Source organism: Galeopterus variegatus, unplaced genomic scaffold (genome assembly GCF_000696425.1).
Source record: "Galeopterus variegatus unplaced genomic scaffold, G_variegatus-3.0.2 Scaffold1113, whole genome shotgun sequence".
Lineage (NCBI taxonomy): Eukaryota > Metazoa > Chordata > Mammalia > Dermoptera > Cynocephalidae > Galeopterus > Galeopterus variegatus.
This window is the reverse complement of record NW_007727224.1, coordinates 49580-70024: the sequence shown is the minus strand read 5'-3', so window position 1 is coordinate 70024 and position 20445 is coordinate 49580. Positions and strand designations below refer to the sequence as shown.

At 42.0% G+C, this 20445-nt stretch overlaps 1 protein-coding gene across 1 annotated transcript in view; it reads left to right on the top strand.

Moving 5' to 3' along the window:
* The window catches only part of TESK2 (testis-specific kinase 2), a 92076-nt gene that overhangs the window by 67196 nt on the left and 4435 nt on the right, over nt 1–20445 (top strand). Inside the window, 1 exon segment of the mRNA XM_008574866.1 lies at nt 13656–13802. Coding sequence (XP_008573088.1) covers nt 13656–13802 — 147 coding nt within the window.

Sequence of the window (20445 nt, the reverse complement as noted above, 5' to 3'; positions counted from 1 at the left end):
CGCTCACCGGCTGAGCGAGGTGCGGGCGCAGCACCGAGGGTTGCGATCCCGTTGCCAGTCCCGGTCCGGTACGGGCGTGACACGGAGGGTTGCAGTCCGTTGCCAGACACGAAAAAAGACAAAAAGAAAAAAAAAAAAAAGCCCTCAGAACCACACTCCTGACCTCCATTTTTAATCCATTCACTACTGCACAACCCAATCACCTCTTCAAGGCTCCACCTTTCAATTACCATAATAAGATTTCCCACCCTCTTAACAGTCATAGTGGGGGCTAAGTTTCTAATATGTAAAACTCGGGGAACACAATTCAAGCTTCAATGAGTTTGGGGAGACATAATTCAGTCCACTACAGGGGCTTAGAATGAATTTGCCTTTCAGGTCTGTTCGATCATATTATACTATTATTTCATGCCCTTGGGTATTTTTTTCTAAACATCTATCCCTATGGACAGGTACCTTTGAAGAAATTTTTCATCCATCCATGGCAAGTGAGAAAATAAGGACAATGTAATATATATATATTGATGTAGACTAACTCTTCCTTTCATAAGGTTTTAGAAATACATTTCTGAGAATGCCTTAAAGGTAAAGAAACATTTGTGAAAAGCAGATAGAAGATTAAAATTTTGAGAAATAGGCAGAGGCTAGGTCATATAGGGCCTTATAGACCATGATAAGAATTTTGAATTTTATTTTAAATACAGTGGGAAGTCATTGAAGGATTTCAGACAGGGGAGTAACATGATACGATTTTAATTTTAAAAACAGCACTTTGGCTGCACTGTGGTGAATTGTTTGTAGAGAGACAAAAGTAGAGGCAAGAAGATCACTTAGGAGGAACTTGTATTAGTTCCAATGTGCGATGAGGGTAGGTTGAACTGTGGTGGTGTCTGTGAAGATGTTTAGAGATCTGTTTTGATGATGGGAATGCAAAGTCTTGTAGTGACTTTGAGAAGAAGGAGAATGAGGAATCAAATGATCCCAGTTTCTATATGGGTGGCAGTGTCACTTACTGAAATGTGGAAAACTTACAGAGCACAGCTGGAATACTTCCCTCCCTCATCTGTGTGTACATTACCTTGGAATTGTTGTTTATTTATTTATTTATTTATTTATTTTTAAATTAAAAAAATTTTTTTTTGTGACCAGTAAGGGGATCGCAACCCTTGGCTTGGTGTCGCCTGCACCGCGCTCAGCCAGTGAGTGCACCAGCCATCCCCACATAGGATCCGAATCCGTGGTGGGAGCGCCGCACTCTCCCAAGTGCGCCTCGGGGCTGGCCCAGGAATTGTTGTTTTTTAATATAACATTGTAATCAACATAGTCTCTTCACTGTAGAAGACTAGACCCAGTCTTTGTCTGAGCCTTTTCAGGATAGCTGATGATGATGTAGCTGATGAAATCTGACTCATGGAGAAGAGACCCCTATACACAGATAGATGGTTAGGGACACTTAAGTCATTCAACCAGTATTTTGTCAGGCTCTAATCTAGGCATGGCATTGAACCTAATCTCAATGAACTCATGAAGTGAAGGTAATTATGTGTTAGAACCTTCTGAGTTTATTTAGGAAGGGTTTCATAATTCAGTGGCTATGGTCATTCCCTGCTTCTGGTCATTTAGAAATGTTTTTAACAATTTAATTTGAATTTCCCAAACCCTTCTGCTATAGAGTGAATGTCCCCCCCAAACTCACTGAAGCTTAATCCCCACTGTAACTGTTGAGGGTGAGAAATCCTATTATGGTAATTTGAAAGGTGGGGCCTTGAAGAGGTGATTAGATTGTGAGGACTATGCCCTATTGAATGGATTAATAATGGTGGTCATGGGCATGATTCTGAGGGCTTTAAAAGGGAGAATGTGAGAGTCTTTCTCTCTCTCTTTCTATCTCTGCCCCACCATTCTGCCATGTGAGAGCCCTGTGTCACTGTCACCATCAACAAGGCTCTTACCAGATGTGTTCCCTGGACTTTGGACTTCCCAGCCTCCGAAACTGTAAGCAATAAATATTGTTTCTTTATAAATTACCGAGTTTCAAGTACTGTGTTATAAGCAACAGAAATGAACTAATACACTTTCTGAAGTGACATCATATCCAAACCTGCTACTTTGCTTGAATTGAGAATTGGCCTTAGACTGGCATTAGCTGCTTCCCAGAAATTTCTAGTGGCAAACAGAGGAAAGATAAAAAGTAGATAAATGATCATTTACTCTTTTATTAAATAGGACACATCATTCTGACATGGTCTTGAGATGGTCTGAAACCTAGGAAAAGAAAAATCTCTTCCTTTTTCTTTGAGGATGTAAGTGACCCTTCCTGATACTTATGTGTGCAGCAGTCCTCAAATCTGTTTTCTCTGCAGTAGAACTGGAACTGGCCAGGTCCTTTGTCCCCATCCCTTCATTTGATTAGGTACTCCTAGTAGTCTTTCTGAACTTCTGTGAACTTGAGGGTATTTGATTACCTACCCATGTGTTCTTAAAGTGTGAATGGGTTGAGACTAAGTATCTGGCAAGTGTGAAGAGAAGGTATCTCTATGGCTGCCTTTTACTTGGCTTTCAGCTGCTGATAAAAGGGATATTTTCTGAAATTTCCAAAAGGGGATCTCAGGTATAGTTTTTTAGTCCATGTGATTCTGACCATTTTGAGGAGTCTGCGATGGGGTGGTAAAAGGATCCTCAGAACTTTATATCACTGAGTGACCAACACAGTTTTGTATCTCTCTTTATATCCAATGCCTACCACAGTACCTGCCATACAGTAGGCATTATTAAACATTCGTTTTTGCATGGTATTTATCAGAAAATTCCTCCAAATACTCATTTCTCTTTTTTATCGTAAGTTATATTTTAATGACTAAATTTGGGGGACTTCCAAAAAAAAGGGGACTTAAAAGCTACCTCCATTTATTTAAATGCACTTTATGGGGGCCGGCCCGTGGCTCACTCGGGAGAGTGCGGTGCTGATAACACCAAGGCCACGGGTTCGGATCCTATATAGGGATGGCCGGTTCGCTCACTGGCTGAGCCTGGTGCTGACAACACCAAGTCAAGGGTTAAGATCCCCTTACAGGTCATCTTTTAAAAAAAATAAAAAATAAAAAAAAAATAAATGCACTTTATGTGTCCGTTCATTCAACGATTTACTGTTCATTTCAATGGATTACTGGGTGTACAAAGTTGAGAAAGACCTCATCCCTGCCATCAAAGTCACAGTACAATGTGAAAAGCAATAGTAGAAATATGCACAGTCCTCTTAAGTGGCACAAATTATGGGATAGAGTATCAGGGAAAGATTCTGAAAATAAGGGGCTCAAGTTGGATTTAGAAGAATGAATAAGAGTTAGCAAAGCTACTAAAGGGAAAAAGGGTATTCTGGGCGTAGATAACCATATGTGAAGGTAAAGAGAGTGAAACATTGAAATATTCTGAAACAAATTTTGGGTTAGTAAAAGCCTTTTTCTTTGTATCTAGAACTTGTGTTCCCTTTCTCTTTTTGAGTCAGCTCATTGCTGTTGACTGTTCCAGTCAGTCAGCCCTGGTGCTGGAGTGGAAGCTGAACCATAGCAAACTCAGGCCTTTGGCGGATGTACGGATGTATGCTTGTAGTGGCTGTGGATCCTCATACTGAGAACAGGAGGCTCCTTTGGAGCACAAGCCTCCCACAGGGCGCTCTTGGGATGCCTGTCCTGGAATTACCCAGGACAGTAACAAAGCTTTCTTTTTTCCTTTAAACCAAGCCAGCAGGATGGGATGTCTGTTAGCCTTTGTGTTTCGAGCCAACCAACAAACATACAGTGGCCAGCACAAAGGCATTGTAGGGGCTACACTGAAAACTAGGTCGGAGCCCAGGCCCTCATCTGTAGGCCCATCCAAAGAGCAGAGGTCCTAAGCCACTGATTTGACTGTTTGACATTGATCCTAGTTTCTGATGGGTTTCTGACTTACTAATGGCATAGTAAGTTGGGTAAGATTCTGAGATCTCTTTTTGTTGTTGCTCTAAACATCTCAATTTGGAATCTCTGAGTTGCCTTTGGCTCTTTTTTTTTTTTCCTTTTTGTCTTTTTTACTGACCGGCAACGGGATTGCAACCCTCGGTGTTGCGCCCGCACCGCGCTCAGCCAGTGAGCGGGAACCGGTCTCCACATGGGATCCAAACCCTCGGCGGGAGCGCCGCCGCGCTTCCAAGCGGCGCACTCTCCAGTGCGCCACCAGGCTGGCCCAGCCTTTGGCTCTTTTTCCTCAGTTCCCATATATACCACTCAGTTGCTAAATCCTTTAGATTCTGCCTCTGCATATTCTGACTCTAGCCCACTTTTTCATGCCTATAGCAGCACTCTAAGTCAGATGTTTGGTCAGCTCTCATCTGGCTGTTGCAATACCATCTAAACCTGCCTCTAATTTCTCCTGTATTCTACTTCCAAAACGATATTTCTAAAAAGCAGTTTTGGGCTTCTGGTCAAGATGGCAGAATAGACAGTCCCCAGCATCACTCTTTCCCACAAATCAACCAATTTTCAACTATAAAAAAGCAACAACAGCCACGCTGGGGCTGCTAGAGCTCGGGAGGAGGAGGAGAGACCTACGAAGTGCATGAAGGCAGGAGAAGCCACAATGAGAGAAAGAAAAAAACCTGCTCTGACCATTTCGTGCCAGAGACACTTTAAGGCTGGAGTTGCTGAGTGCACAGAGCAGGAACTGGCAAAAGCTACAGCTGTGCCTTTCAGATGAAGTTGCTTGGAGGCAGAGAAGAGGGCCTTTGTGGCCCCCAGGCCAGCAAGACCACTAATAGGGTTCCTGTGGACCCACATAGGAGCGAGGGGCCACAACAACTGAAAAAAAGGAGCCACTCGGAGTCCGGTGAGTCATTGTAAGGGACTGAAGCACAGCCTGTCCCATGGGAAGTGTTTGATGCATAGGTGGTGGGGGAGACAGGCCCACTAGACAGAACACTGGGGCACAGCAAGGACAGCTGATCTGCACCCCAGTCAGCAAACGAACACTCAGAGGAGACTGGTCAGGAATATAGAATTGCATGGGATGCAGTTTGATGAAAAGATTCAGGCCCAGATCAGAGTTTCTACACAACCCAGATGCACCGAGTCTCTGGAGAGCCAGAAGTACCAATAGAGTCAATCATTAAAACCTGAGCTGCACAAAAAGCCTTCCCTAGGGAATAAGCAGCAAAGCAGTAATTTGGCCAAACCACACAGCTCAAGAACTGGTCCCCACAGGAAGTTCCCCCATTTTAGAAGTAAGCAAAGGACAAAAAATTAGTTCCAACCCAGGCACACCACCAGAGTCTCATGGACCAAGGCATGGGTCCAGGGACCGGACCCCCATCCCACAACCAGGCACACTGCTAGTGCCAAGGAGCATGCCACAAACATCACCTTCGTGTGGGGGGCCCACCACAGCCACCACAATAACTACAGCTGCCATGAAAGTGGCTAGACATCACAACCACCACGCAGATGGTCCACCAGCCACTGGAGTGCATTGACACAAGGAGAGTCACCAGCAGAGACCAAAGAAAAGAAGAGGATGTCTCTCTCCACAAAGCCCATTCCAGAGTGACAGAAGAAGCATCTGCTCTATGATAATATTGGGGGACCTGAGCACACCTCCCAGCATTGGACAAATCATCTAGGCAACACATCAACAGAGTAATCATTACTCTTTCAGAAGGGAAGAAGAAATCTAGAGTTATCAGAGGTGGGTGGAGGGTAGGGAGAGGGTGATAGGGAGAGATTGGACAATGGGCATAAAGAATAAGTATAATTTGTAACAATATATATGCTAGTAATATTGATTCGATCCACATATGTCAATGTTGAATAAATAAATAAAAGGCAGTTTTGTTTCCTAGAGCTGTTATAACAAGCACTACAGTGTGGGTGACTTACAACAACAGAAATTTATTCTCTCACAGTTTTGAAGGCTAGACGTCTAAAATCAAAGTGTTGGTAGGGCCATGTCCTCTCTGAAGGCTCTAGGGGAAAATCCTTCCTTGCCTCTTCCCAGTTTATGGTGGTCATTGGCTTGTGTGTCACTCTAGTTTCTGCCTCCATCATATGACATCTTTTCTGTGTGTCTGTGTTTCTTCTCCCTCTTTTTATAAGGATATCAGTCATATTGGATTAAGGGCCCATCCTACTCCAGTATGACCTCATCTTAACTTCATTACGTCAAAGACCCTATTTCCAAATAAAGTCACACTTAGATGTACTATGGTTTAGGACTTGAACATATATTTTTGGGGAATATAATTCAACCCCCATCAGATCATATTATATCTTCAGTGGCCCCCATAGTCTGCCAAATTAACTACAGATGCTTCATCTTGGAATTCCAGAACTAATAGTAATAAATAATAATAATAATAATAATAGAAATAATAACTGACATATCGAGAACTTTCTTTGACATTTTTCTTAGCATTTTACATATATCAACTTGTTGAATCTTCTCAACTTGTTGAATTATTCCCATTTTATAAATGTGTATGAAAGGGATTGAGTAACCAACCAGAGTTACACAACTAGTAATAGTCAGAGATGAGACTGAATTCTTGGCAGTCTAACTCTGCAGTCAGTGAGCTTCCCAACTATACTATATTACCCATCTTAACTTTTTACCTTCATCCCTTTTCCCCTACTTTCGCAGGGGGGAAAAAATAAAAACCTAATCTCTGTACTTTGTTATCTTTGTGTTCCTTTTGTATAAAATGTCTTTCTTACTCCTGGCCCTTCCTATGGGTTGCCATTAAATGGAACTGAATCCTCAAAAACAAGTGAATATTAAAGGGAAGGGTATGCCGGGTAAAGGGACCAGCAATGTGTAGAAATGCGCAGGTAAGCAGGAATCAGACCTTTATAAGCAGGAGTGAAAGGCTTATATGCCATGCCAAGGATTGTGGGTTTTATCCTAAGAGTAATTGAGCATCATTGAATAATTTTTGCAGGTGAGTGGCTTCAGGTTGGCATTTCAGAAAGATTATCTTGGCTGTACTGTGGAAAATAGATTGGAATGAGGGCTAAATCTTTTCAAGATGCAAAAAGGAAGCTAATGGAATAACCTAGGGGAGGGTTGATGTTGATAAGATATTGATAGTGAGGAGAATAAGTTGTGTACTATGAACTAAGCACTAGGCTGGACTTTGAATACTTTATCTCTTTTAATTACTCCTTGCCCCCACCGATGGTTCCAGAAGCCTCCTAACTGTTCTCTCAGCCTTAATTCTTGGCCTTTCTATACAGTTTTTGCACTACTGTTAGAATGATATTTCTGTGTAGCATATCTGATCATGTTATTCTCCGATGTGAAAAAAATTGTTAGTTGATTATTTGTCACCTCTACTAGACTGTGATCTAGACTAGACTGTGAACTAATGGCAGAGACTGTCCCCGCTTATCTTTTGGTTTTCACACAGTGGGTTTTCAGTGTTTGTGTAGGTGGATGGATAGAGGGATGGGTGAATCTTCCTCAGCACAACCCAGCTAATTAGGTGGCAGCAAGTGATCTCTGCTAGTTGGATGGCAGCATAGTGAATAATCTTGGGTAAATGCCTTAGCTCGAGGCCAGCTGTGTAGATCTTTCAAAAATGAATAATAATTCTTACAGTTGGTATTTTCTTCAGAACCTCTCTGAATGCCCTTGAACTATTGTTCAGAGACAAGCTTGTCTGGTTGCAGATATCAGTACATTCATAATTCAAGGTAGGAAAAAACCCCTACCATTTTATCTTATGGTTATAGTTATGATCGGGTGATGCTACTGTAGCTGACTAGAATCAGCAAGAATTGTGAACAGGAGTCCTGAGTATATCATTACCTCAGGGAGAGGTAAATTTTCCCTGGAGCTGCTACAGAACATTCTGTGTGGGGGTGTTTATGTGTTTGTGTCTGAGTTGGTACCCATCAGACCCTGGAAGGATATGTGGGAAGAACCTGTACTCTTCAGCCTAGACAACTATCTTAGTCTATTCAGGCTGCTATAACAAAATACCATAGATTGGGTGGCTTATAAACAACAGAAATTTATTTCTCACAGTTCTGGAGGCTGGAAAGTCTGCAGTTAAGGCAGTGGCAGATTGGGTGTCTGGTGAGGGCCCATTTCCTAGTTCATAGATGGTTGTCTTTTCACTGTGTCCTTATTTAGCAGAAGGGACTGAGGAACTTTGGAGTCTCTCTCATGCACATTCTCTCTTCTTCATTGTGATGACATATATATCACATAAAATTTATTACCTTAACCATTTTAAGTGTACAGTTCAGTGACATTAAATACATTCATAATGTGTAACCTTCACCACCATCCATCTTTATAACTTTTTTTGTCTTGTAAAGCTGTTACTCTTTACCCATTAAACAACAGCTCCCTATTCCCTTCTAACTCCAGCCCCTGGCAACCACTGTTCTACTTTCTGTCTGTTTGATTTCAATTACTCTAGGTACCTCATGTAAGTGAAATCATTCAGTGTTTGACTTTTTGTGATTGGCTTCTTTCACTTAGCCTAATGTCCTCAAGATTCATCCATATTGTAGCATATTAAAGAATTTCCTAACTTTTTAAGGCTGAATAATATTCCACTGTTATGTGTATACTACATTTTGTCCATTTGTCTGTTGATGGACTCTTGGGTCGATTCCATGTTTTAGCTATTGTGAATAATGCTGCCATGAATGTGGGTGTATAAATATCTCTTTGAGATCCTGCTTCCAATTCTTTGAAGTATATACCCAGAAGTGGAATATCTGGATTATATGATAATTCTATGTTTAATTCTCTGAGGAACTGCCATACTGTTTTCCAGAGTGGCTGTGTGGGCTCTCTTTTATAGGAGCACTAATCCCATATAGAGTATAAGAGCACTAATCTAAGCTCCCCCTGAAGGCTCTAACCCCTAATACTATCACACTGGGCACTAAGTTTCAGGATATGTATTTGGGGGTGGGGGGCGGCACAAACATTCAGTTCATAGCAGCACCTCCTAACTGTCCTTTAGGATCCAACTCAGATGTTATTTCCTCTCTGAAACCTTTGAAACTCTGCAGGCAGTGTTAATCTCTACTTTCAAACCCCCAGTGTTGACCTTTGCTACCAGGTTATGGGTATTATTTGCTTACCCATGTGCCTCTCACTGAACTTCTTTAAGGTATAAACTAGATGTTATTCATCTTTATATACCCCAGTGCCCTGCACTGTTCTAAACACTGGGGGATATAGTGTTGATGTAGACAGACAGGTTTTTACTCTCATTTGGAGGTGGCAGTAAGGGGAAAAGTGTGCAATAAGTGTTTGTAGAAATAACCTGAATTGATATTCCTGAGTGGAGAGCTGAGTTTCCACTTATCTGTCCCTTTGATGATCTTACTTAGGATGCTGGCATATGATTTTTTGCATTTTTAGTATTAAAGGTTTATCTACGTAATATTCTTTAGTTACCAACACACGTTATTGAGCACGTTCTAGGAAAAGGGTCTGTGCCTTTAATGAAATCAAGAATCAAACACAGGGGCCGGCCCGGTGGCGCACTGGATAGTGCGCCGCTTGGGAAGCGCTGCGGCGCTCCCGCCTGAGGGATCGGATCCCACATACAGACCGGTTCCTGCTCACTGGCTGAGCGAGGCGCGGGAGCAATGCCGAGGGTTGCGATCCCGTTGCCGGTCCCAGTCCGGTGCAGGGGCGACACTGAGGGTTGCAATCCGATGCCGGACACGGAAAAAGACAAAAAAAAAAAAAAAGAATCAAACACAAATGAAATGGAAGAAACTCTATTACAGTATATTGGGCTGGCCAGTTAGCTCAGTTGGTTAGAGCACAGTGCTGATAACACCAAGGTCAAGGGTTTTGATCTCCATACCAGCCAGCTGCCAAAAAAACAAAAACAAAAACCCAAAAAACAAAAAACTTTATTAGACTATGGGGAGGAGAGGCAGGTTTTGGTATAGGTAAAGTTGGTATAGGTAACAGTCACTGAAAGGTATTGAAGTACTTATAACACATTTTATTGGCTGATATTAGTCTTTGATATTATAGTCTTATGAACTTGAAAGCTTAAAATAATGACAATAAAAATGTTAAAACTTGTCTATGAAGTTATTTAAATGTATTTCCAGTGCCTTAGGTTGTTTTATAGGGCTGCCCAAGGGAGTGGTCTGGAAGAAAATGAAAGCAAAGCGGTTGTTGTCCCCATCCGGGAAAGCTGAATGTGCTAGTGCAGTGGCTCTTCTCTCGGCTTCGCAGGGAGGGATTTGTTCAGAGGCCACACCAGCTGAATCTGCACTGGGAGTTGCTTATGGGGAAGTGAATGTTCCAACTAATGGGCACACAGAGTGTGTACCAATGTAGAAATCTCCCTTGTTGGCAGATCTCAAACTTCCTTTCCTCATACGTGCAAAAGTCTTGAGACATTGAGGAGTTGTGGTTTCTGAGGGCCCAGAGGCATATCAGCTCCACCAGCGTATTCATGAAAGGCAGGCAAGAGAAATGGGTTGTAAAAATAAACTCCATTTTTCTGGTCCTGGTCTGTGCTTTTTCAATCTTGCCTGGAAAAGCCAGACTCTATTAGCCAGTGTGATTCCTCATCTTGTCTCACCTTCTTCATGGGCTCTCCACCCCCTGGCTTGGTCTGTGGGTTTTGCAGGCCTTCAGAGACATTGCTGAACAGAATAAACATGTGTTTCTCTGAACCAGAACCAAGAGTGCTGGCTTCACCTGGCCTGCAGAGTGCACGTACAAGTCTTTTCATCATAGTCTCTTCTGCCTGGCATTCAGTTGAGAAATTCAAGTGGTTCCTGATGACAGGCCTTCCGTGTCACACTCTTACCATGTCAAAGGCCTTCTCAGTCTTTCAACTCTCAGAGCTAAAGAAATTTGCCTGCGTGATTAGATGTTAGTTTCATTGCCCCCATGTACCTTGGAGTTTGTTTTGCAAGCTCTATTTCATTTCAGCAGATGGGCACTTCAATGTGAACCTTGGGCAGATTCGGCTAGACGGAAGAGAAGGCACTGTGCTAATTCTGTCATTATGTCTTATTTTGAGATTTCCAAAGATGGATTATAAAGCAGGCTGAAGCAGATTGACAGGTTTCCCTTCTGAGAAGTTAGAAGGTGTATTTTTAGCCATTCTCTCTGCCTTGCCAAACCTGATCCGCCTCTTTTCAAGGATCTGAACTGCTGCACGGTGCTGCCCCCAACTGGTGCTTATATTACCACATCGGAAAATCATACAGAATTTAATTTTTTTCTAAGCAGTTTCTTATATTTTATTAGATTCTCCTAATAATGTTGTGAGTTAGGTGGGTCAGGAATTATCATACCTACTTTATAGATGAGAACCTGAAGGGTAGATAGCCTGGTTAGTTGATTTGTCCAAGTTAAAAGGCTATTAGGAAGCTGAATAGGACTAGAATTCTGATCTCTCCTCTTATCCCATTGGGTTCTTTAGTCCTTTGTAAATTTCATATCACCCCAAAAAGATAAGTATTAAGAGATTAATTTATACTTAGAGGAATTTTCCCCTTTTTCTCCCTTGGAAGGAGGAGGGAGATAATACATCATATAAGGTTTGAATAAATTTATTTTTGAGCTCCTGTTCTATGTGAGGCTCTCTAACTCAGATGCTGTGGTCTGACTCTCCAATATAGTGTAATAGTACAGAGCATGGACTCTGGAGCCAGACTGCAGAGTCTGCCTGTCTCTGGCACTTTATAATTGGGTAACCTTGAGCAAGTTGCTGAACCTCTAAATGCCTTCTGTGAAATGAGAGTAACAGTACAGTTATCTCGTAGGGTTATTGTGCAGATTAAATGAGGTGTAGTATATGTAAAGTTCTTAGAATAGTGTCTGGTACAATGTAAGCCCTATATACATATACATATTATTACTATTTCTCTATATAAATGTACTCACTCACTCTTTTTTTAAAACAAGAAGCAAAGCAGCCCTTTATGAATATGTAAGAATGACAAAGAACCGTATTTCTTGAAAGAGTACATCTTTGCTTAGTTCCTTCTTACTCCTCAGTTCACTTCAGTCTTACTCTGGTCTCAACCACTTTACTGAAACAGTTCTGGCTGTGGTTGCCAGAAACTTCCTAGTTGCAAATTCAGTGGACACTTTTCAAGCTCATCTTACTTGATCTGTAACATTTGACACTGTTGGTCACTTCCTTTTTGGAATGTTCTCCTTCTTCAGCTTCTATGATGACATTCTTGTTTGGTTCTTCTTCCTCTTCTTGTTCCTTTAAATTTTACCTTTCCTTGGGATTCTGTATAACTCCTGGGCAATTTTATACATTCCTTGGCATCAGTGACTGCTTCAGCTCAATGTTGTTGCCTCCTAAATATTAGTCTCTCACTCAGACTTTGTTCCTAAACTTTATTTTATTTATCTACTCTTTTTTTTTTTTTTCTTTTTGGTGGCTGGCTGGCATGGGGATCCAAGCCCTTGACCTTGGTGTTATACCACTGTGCTCTAAACCAACTGAGCTAATTGGCCAGCCCTGTTCCTAAACTTTAAATCTACTCTTTATAGGTTGAGGTACTTGTGGGACAACTAACCACCTGGTTGTCCCCCAAGCACCTTAAAGGCAAGGTGTCCCAGCTGAACTCACTATCTTTTTTAAAAAAAATTATTTTGGCAGTTGGCCGGTATAGGGATTGAACCCTGGACCTTAGTGTTATCAGTACTACAACTCTAACCAAGTGAGCTAACTGGCCAGCCCCCTGAATTCACTCTTTTAACATTCCCTCTTCTTCTAAAAACCTACTCCTTTCCCTATATTCTGAATATTTTATAATGACATCTGGGACCAGTAGCCTGGGATCATCCTAGAGCTTTTCATTGCCCTCAGTCTCCTATCCAGGCAATCATCAAGGTTTTTTATTCTCCCATCTAAATACGTTTTGAATCTTGCCTTGTTCCGGTGTCTTCACTATTGCCTTGACTCAGTTGCCCTTCTTTCACCAGGATTGTTGCAATAACCTCATAACCTATTTCCTTTTCTATGTATTTTCTATTCTGTCCATCATACCATTGCTAAAATAATCTTTTCTTTAAAAAGCAAATATAACCATGTGGCTCCCTGCTTAAAATGCTTCTTTTGTTCCCTATAGGCAGGATAAAGTCCATAAATCATAGCAAAACGTATCAGCCTCACTTCCTGACTCTCCTATACATGCACTCTGGCCATATTGAATAAATTAGTTTCCTGAATGCACCAAGCACTTACCTGTAACTTTGCATATTCTGCTCCCTTTGTGTGGACTGTCCTTTCCTGCTTCCCCAGGTGTTATCCTTTCTGGCTCCTTATTTTCTCTGTGCGGCTTCCTCTGACATGCCCAGACTGAATTAGTAACTTTATCCTTGGCTCTGCATGGTGCTGCCATACCTGAAAAAAACTATATTTTAGTATTTACCACATGATATTTTTTGTCTACATCTCTTAATAGATTGTCATCACCTCAAAGGAAGGAATCTTTGTGTGCAGCACCTACCATAGTGCTTGGATGCAGAATTAGCCCTTGGTAACTTTGGAAAAAAAAAAAAAAATACAGTCACTATCTTCTAGATGTTTATTCTCTAATGGTTTTACCACCAGCCTAAACATTTCTGATAAATGGTAGCTTGATTTTCCTTCTGTTTTGCAGTATATCAACTCTGGGAACCTGGAACAGTTGCTAGACAGTAACCTGCACTTGCCCTGGACTGTGAGGGTGAAACTGGCCTATGACATAGCAGTGGGCCTCAGCTACCTTCACTTCAAAGGCATTTTCCATCGTGACCTCACATCTAAGGTATGAAGGCTTTGTTTTCACAATTCTTTGAGAGATACTGTCCTGCTCTTTTAACAAGGAATCTGTGTTAAAAGAACAGTCAATAATGAGTTTAGAAATATGGAGATCTCTTACAGATTTAATATTTAATCACAGAAGACATAACTCTTGATAGCTAGTCCTAAGAAAACCTATATCAGCTCAGAGTAGGTACCTTTCAGTGTTGAGCCAGGCAACACGAACATCTTCACATTTAACTTCAGTCTCCAGTTTGAGTTCGTGTTGAGAAGCAGATGACCTGAGGAGGGTTATGAGATTCTTGCCCTATAGGAGTGACAGCAGTCAAAGCAGTGTGGGGGCCTATCAGTTTTTTCTCCCATGACCTCCAAGACTTAGCTCTTAGCTAAGAGCAAGAGTTCAGTGATTTTTAGTCATTTGCATGCAGGTTTTGAGGGCCGTAATGTACTGACCCATTTTCTGTCTGTGTGATTGAGTTTCTGCCATCCTGTCAGTTCCTTTTTGGAGTCAGCTGGTCTTTGTAGTATTCTCTTGCTGTCCAAATTGCTGTGTGACCAGGTTAGAAAATAATTGCTTTCAGAGGAAGTTGGCCCTGCTACAAAGTAGGAATCTCAGGGCCAAATGGGCCGGGACACTTCTGTGACAAGGCTTATACAAATAGTACTGTTTGATCATTGATGGGGAGAACTGTAAGGTCATCTAACATAACTAATATGACTTCTGCCCCAAGAGCCAAATTAAAGTCTTCTAGGGAGGTGTATAGGAATTTAGTACTTGCCCAAGAATAGCTGTCATTTTATTCCCCACCCTCAACACATACACACGCAAACACACATACATGTGTACACATATTCCTATACTCCTTCTGCCATAGATAGGGGGAGGGGAGCCTGTTGCAAGAAGTTTGAGAAGGGAACAACTCTCAGAGCCAGTAATGCCTAAAGCAGTAAGTCCCTGGATATCCCATATAGAAATGGTTCTGGTGTTCCAGACAGCAGTACTGTCCCTGAAGGTCCCTGGCCATTGGTTTATAAACTACTGTACAGAAAATAGCTTTGGGGAGGTGATTATAGGGCCGTTGGGTGTGGCGGAGCCATTTGTAGTCAACTGCACTATTCCTAAGGGAACACAAGACTAGCAAGTAGGAATTGGGAACCAGCTGAGGCTAATTGTGAGGAGCCCATTATCTACTTTGTAAAATAATTTTTTTCCTTTTTTTTTTTTGGTGGCTGGCCACTATGGGGAACCAAAACTTGACTTTTCTGTTAACAAGGCTGTGCTTTAACAACTGAGCTAACTGGCCAGCCCCTTTATCTACATTAATACTTGCAAGAACTGGATATTTGGGCAGTTGGGACCTGGAATGTGGTATCTTATCCTTTCATCAGCCATTTTTCCTCCTCTAGAATATTTTAGAAAATCAAGACTAAGAAAACTGCAGTTGTTTCAGGCAAATGGATGGGATTGTATCAACTTAGACACTGCCTTGATTTGATACTCTCACCTCAAGCATCCAGCTGTCAGATATAATTGTTCAGTCTAATTTTGTAGTTACTTGTAAGAAACAGCCTGAAACAGATTAGCGCAGAAAAAGAATAATTAAAAAAAAAAAAACATTCGTACAGTGGCAATGCTAAGAATTTACTTAGAAGGGAGTGGGAGGTAGTGTAGCTTTAAAAATATTCAGTTCATAGGGCCGGCCCGTGGCTCACTTGGGAGAGTGTGGTGCTGATAACGCTAAGTAAAGGGTTAGGATCGCCTTACAGTTCATGCAGGCTGGCTGATTAGCTTAATTGGTTAGAGTGTGGTGTTATAACACCAAGGTCAAGGGTCCGGATCCCTGTACTGGTCAGCCGCCTAAATAAAAATAAAAATATTCAGTTCAGGAGCTCAATCAAGAAGTGGCAGTAATCACACTCAAGCTTTTACCAGTAGTTCTATTTGTAACGGGCACAACTATACATGAGCCTAGGCTCTTGGGGGCAGCCAAGAAAGTAGTTTGTTTCTGCCTAATACAATTACTGCCTGGCATCAGGAAAGCACCACTGTGGTTACCCTTGGTAGTATTATGTGAGTATGCATAGGGAATTGTACCTCTAGCTCTTGGTTGTGTTTTGTTGTTGTTGTTGTTGTTGACTCCATAGAAGCCACTCTGATGATTCCACAGAGTGAACACCTATCAGCTGTGGTCTTAGGCTATGCCATACACTAGGAACAGAAAATATAATTTGCACAGTGACAGGAACATGAATTAGAACAAAGTTGAATGCTGGAGGGATGTAGAGAGTGGCTATTAGGGTGTGCTGGAGTTGTTTTTTATAACGAAAACCGTCAACAGCTTCTGGGGACCATTTATACTGTGCTTAAGAGGATACAGTACTGGGGACATAGAAATGACTGGAATCCAATCTGTACTCCTTATAGGCTCTTAGTCTAGCTGGGGAGACAGATATGTGAGCAGGTCATTACACAAGAGCTATGGTAAATGCAGGGGATCATGTGGTGGAACTGAGGACAAGGGTTGGGACACATCACAGCAAAACAGATAGTCTAAGAGTCTTGAACTGTAGCAATCCCAGAGGCATTTAGGAGGGCAATTCAGTCTCTGATCTCTCTGTGCTGTGAAAAGAACCTGTTAACTTTTCTTGAAATGTAGACTCATTCCTTTCTTGCTTGATTCCTTTCCTGGTTTATGGAGTGAGTTTGTTGTGGCTGAAGGGAGGGAGGTGATGGCACATTGAAAGTCTTTTTTGTGGGGGCCGGCCCGGTGGCGCACTGGATAGTGCGCCGCTTGGGAAGCGCGGCGGCGCTCCCGCCCGAGGGTTCGGATCACACGCACCCAAAAAAAGCTAGTAGGGAAACTTGCCAGAATTTGAACCCAGATCTGCCAAAACTCCAAAGTCAGACCATAATTGTGTCTCCCAGTGTGTAAATATCTATCAAATACTTTGTGCACATGTGTGAACATGCCAAACTTTGAATGATTTAAGTATAACCTGTATTTTAATACTTAGGACAGCATCATAAAATTAATTTCTAAATGAATATTGAAATTTATCCAGTTTCTATGTTTAGCAATTGGTGTTAATTTACCTCTCATAAGTGCTAGAAAGGTTCTACAATACCTCCTCCAGCCCTTTTATACTATTCAAGCTTTTTATTAGCCCTAATGTTGATTGCCTTCCCAGGGCATCTACTAGTTTGAGTATAATTTGTCTAATTAAATTTAAAGAAGAGATGTTTCAGGGAGCACCATTTCATCATTTCCTCTTAAACTCTATGCTGTGGACTTTTGTTGTTGTCATTGTTGTGGAAACAGCTTTAGCTTAGAGCTAACAGAACTGTGCAGCTGTTTTAGGACACCTCTGGAATTTCAGGTGTCTACTTTGGCCTAGTTCTGAAAAATTTCTGTAGATTCCAGGAAATGCATCCATGGCCACCCTTTTGAGTCCCTTGTCAGCTCATTTCCCATTATAGAGAGTTGAATATATGATTAGTGTATGCATTTGACACATGCTTTTGAAAGAAGCCAAATTGTTTCAATCATCAGAACAAACTTTTATTTAACAAAACTTTTGCCTAGCTCTGTGTGCCTGTGCTAGGTTAGAGATGCAAAGATGAATGGGATCATTCCCTGCTCTTGAAGAAGCAAACATGTAAGTCACTCTGCTATAGTGTGATATAATAGGGGTGAGGCCAAAGGGGAACTGGAGCCAGGCAGCAGCTGTTCCTGGGCTGCTTTTTGAACCTGAAAAGGCTACCTCTCGCTTCAAGGAAGTCTGACTGGGACTCTCACTGCTTACTCTAGTCAAGCCTACCTCATTCAAAAGTCTTCCACCTCTATGTAGTGGACCTTGCATCCAACACAGCCTGAAAATTGGCTGGGCTCCTTCAGAACCTCCCTGGTCTGAGCTTCATATTTTGTACTCTGTAGCCATGTAGTCTATACTGGGGCCATGTCCAAGTTGGAAAAGAAATGCAAGCATTACACTGGATGCCCTAGGATGAACCAACATTGGAGTAGGGGCTAGGGTCCCAAATAGAGCGTCTTATTGCTGGCACAAACAATGCTGCCTTCTTCATGGGCACTGGCCCCTGCTGCTTCCATAGGACTACATTGCTCCTGCCATATGGCCTTGCTGTCTCCAATGACAAGCTCTTCAATCTGTCCTTCTGGAGGGGCCAAAATCATTAGGTAGGAATCCTTTAGGATCAGGGTCTTTACTAATAGTTATAAGCCTCACTTTTCTCATCTTAATCATAAAAATCTCAGATCTCCCCATCTGACAGTGTTGTTTTGAAGAATCCATGGATTTATGTTTGTGAAAAATGTTTTATAATTCCTAGGGCACCACACAGAAGTAGGCAATCTTTCACTTACTTAAGGGATTAGAAAGTGTTCTCTAGGCCACCCCCTCTTAAGATATCCTTCTTTCTTAAAGTTTATAGTCTAGTTGGGGAAGGGATTATAGTAACATAGATATTTTCATTATAATATGGCAAATACTAAGATAAGAGAAGGGAGAATGCATAGGATGTTTTGAGAAAGGATATTTGACCCAACCTGAATGTGCAGAGAAGGCATCATGGAAGAGATGATGCCTAAGTTGAATCTTGAAAATTGAATTCTACTTAGTAAGTATGGGGGGGAGGTATAATATCCTAGGATCAAACAAAAGGAAAGGCACAGACATAGAAGCATAAATGGTACCATATGCAGACTGTGAGGCTAGAGTGGTAAGGGTAAGGTTGAAAAGAGAGGAGTCTGAGCATATCATACTATCTAACTTGGATTTTATCTTATAAATAGGAAATGAACCATTGTCAGTTTTTAAAAAATAACCTTTATTGAAATATAATTCACATATAATAAAATTCACCCTTTTAAAGTATACATTTCAGTGATTTTTAGTATATTCAACCATCATCACTGTCTAATTAAGAACTTTTTCATCACCCCAAAAAGAAACCCCATACCCTCTTCTCTCCTTTCAGTCCTTGGCAACCACTTATCTGTTTTCAGTTTCTATGGATTTACTATTTGAACATTTCATATAAATGAAATCATACAGTATTTCGTTGTTGGCTTTTAAATGGGGGAGAACACACATTTGCATTTTACAAAGATCATGCTGGCAGGAAGGAGGAAGATAGATTATGAAGACCAAGGCTGGAGACACAGAGACCAATTAGAAGAGTATTAGCTATCTCTTAGCAGCTCGTAGAGAAGCTACTGTGAAGTCACTTTCTCCTGGATGGTTGGTTTCCAGTGAGTGAACAGGAGGCCTCCACGAATGTAAAGATGGGGCAGAAACTGAACAGCTTTGACAGGCGCAGTGCACTGTGGACATGTTCTGTTCCTTACCTGCTGCTCCCAAGCTGACTTTAACCAGAGCTGTTTCTGAGGACTAAAGCAAATAGTAAACAGGAATTCAGACCAAGTCTCAGAGACAGGAGCCTGAGTTTTTTGTGAAATAGAAGGGGGAAAGGAAAAAAATAGGTGAGAGATCTGAGCTGCCACTGCCTTACAGGCTAGTGCTCTAAAGCCAGGGCTTTGGCTGTCTAATAGGCAGGCTGACTTAGGGCCCTGTCCTCTCACAGACAGTCAAAATCAGGGAGGCTGGGGTGCTGAGCCAGCAGGACTGATGGGAGGGTCAAAGCCAGGACAAGCACAAGGACAGTCCAGCTTGGAAGCTAGAGGCGATGCATGTCTATCTGGGATCCAGGGTAGATGAAGGGAAATAGTGTGATTATGTCAAGGCCAGAGTAAAGGACTGATTTGTACCTGATGTGGAATAAGCAGGTGACTTGGCAATGTCTTAGCAACTAGATGTCAAGTCCGGCAAGGAGGAGGCAGGGTTGGTTTGGGTCAGATGGGGCCTTACTGGCCTCAGAAATGTTTCTGTGAGCCAAGGATCCCTGCTCTCTGCTGCCTCTGGAGGAAGCGGGTGGGGTGAGGTTCCTTCCAGGCCAGAATGGCATAGGGCTATTTTGAATGCAGCTATTTGGGGAGAGCTGGTTGCTGCTTTGTGTTTATTTAAATGTCATTTGGGTTCATCCTTTCTCTGGAGACAGCAGCATTTGTTCATAATCATTTGTTCAGCATTGATCATGTCCTTAGCCTCTCATGAATAGAATATGGGAGGAAGGAAGGCCCAAACCAGAACCTGCTCCTGAGGAGCTCATGGCCTCTCTGCTAGACTGTAAGAGGAAGTGGGGAAGAGGAAGAGCTAAAAGAGTTGAGAGGGAGAATGAAGGTGAATGCTGAGGTCAAGACTGAAAAGGTGGCTTGCTTTAAAAGACATAAAAATTTCCTAAGTGAAAAGGATAATTGGGAGAATATTTCAAATGGAAGGGAACAGTATGAGGGCACTTCAAAAAGTTCACGGAAAGATTCATTTCATCTTTTTATTATTTTTTTCCCATGAACTTTTTTTTTTTTTTTTCTTTTGTCTTTTTCCGTGTCTGGCAATGGATCGCAACCCTCAGTGTTGCCCCCGTACCGGACCGGGGACCGGCAACGGGATTGCAACCCTCAGCGCTGCTCCCGCAGCCTCGCTCAGTCAGTGAGCGGGAACCGGTCTGCATGTGGGATCCGAACCCGCGGGCAGGAGCACCGCCGCGCTTCCCAAGTGGCGCACTTATC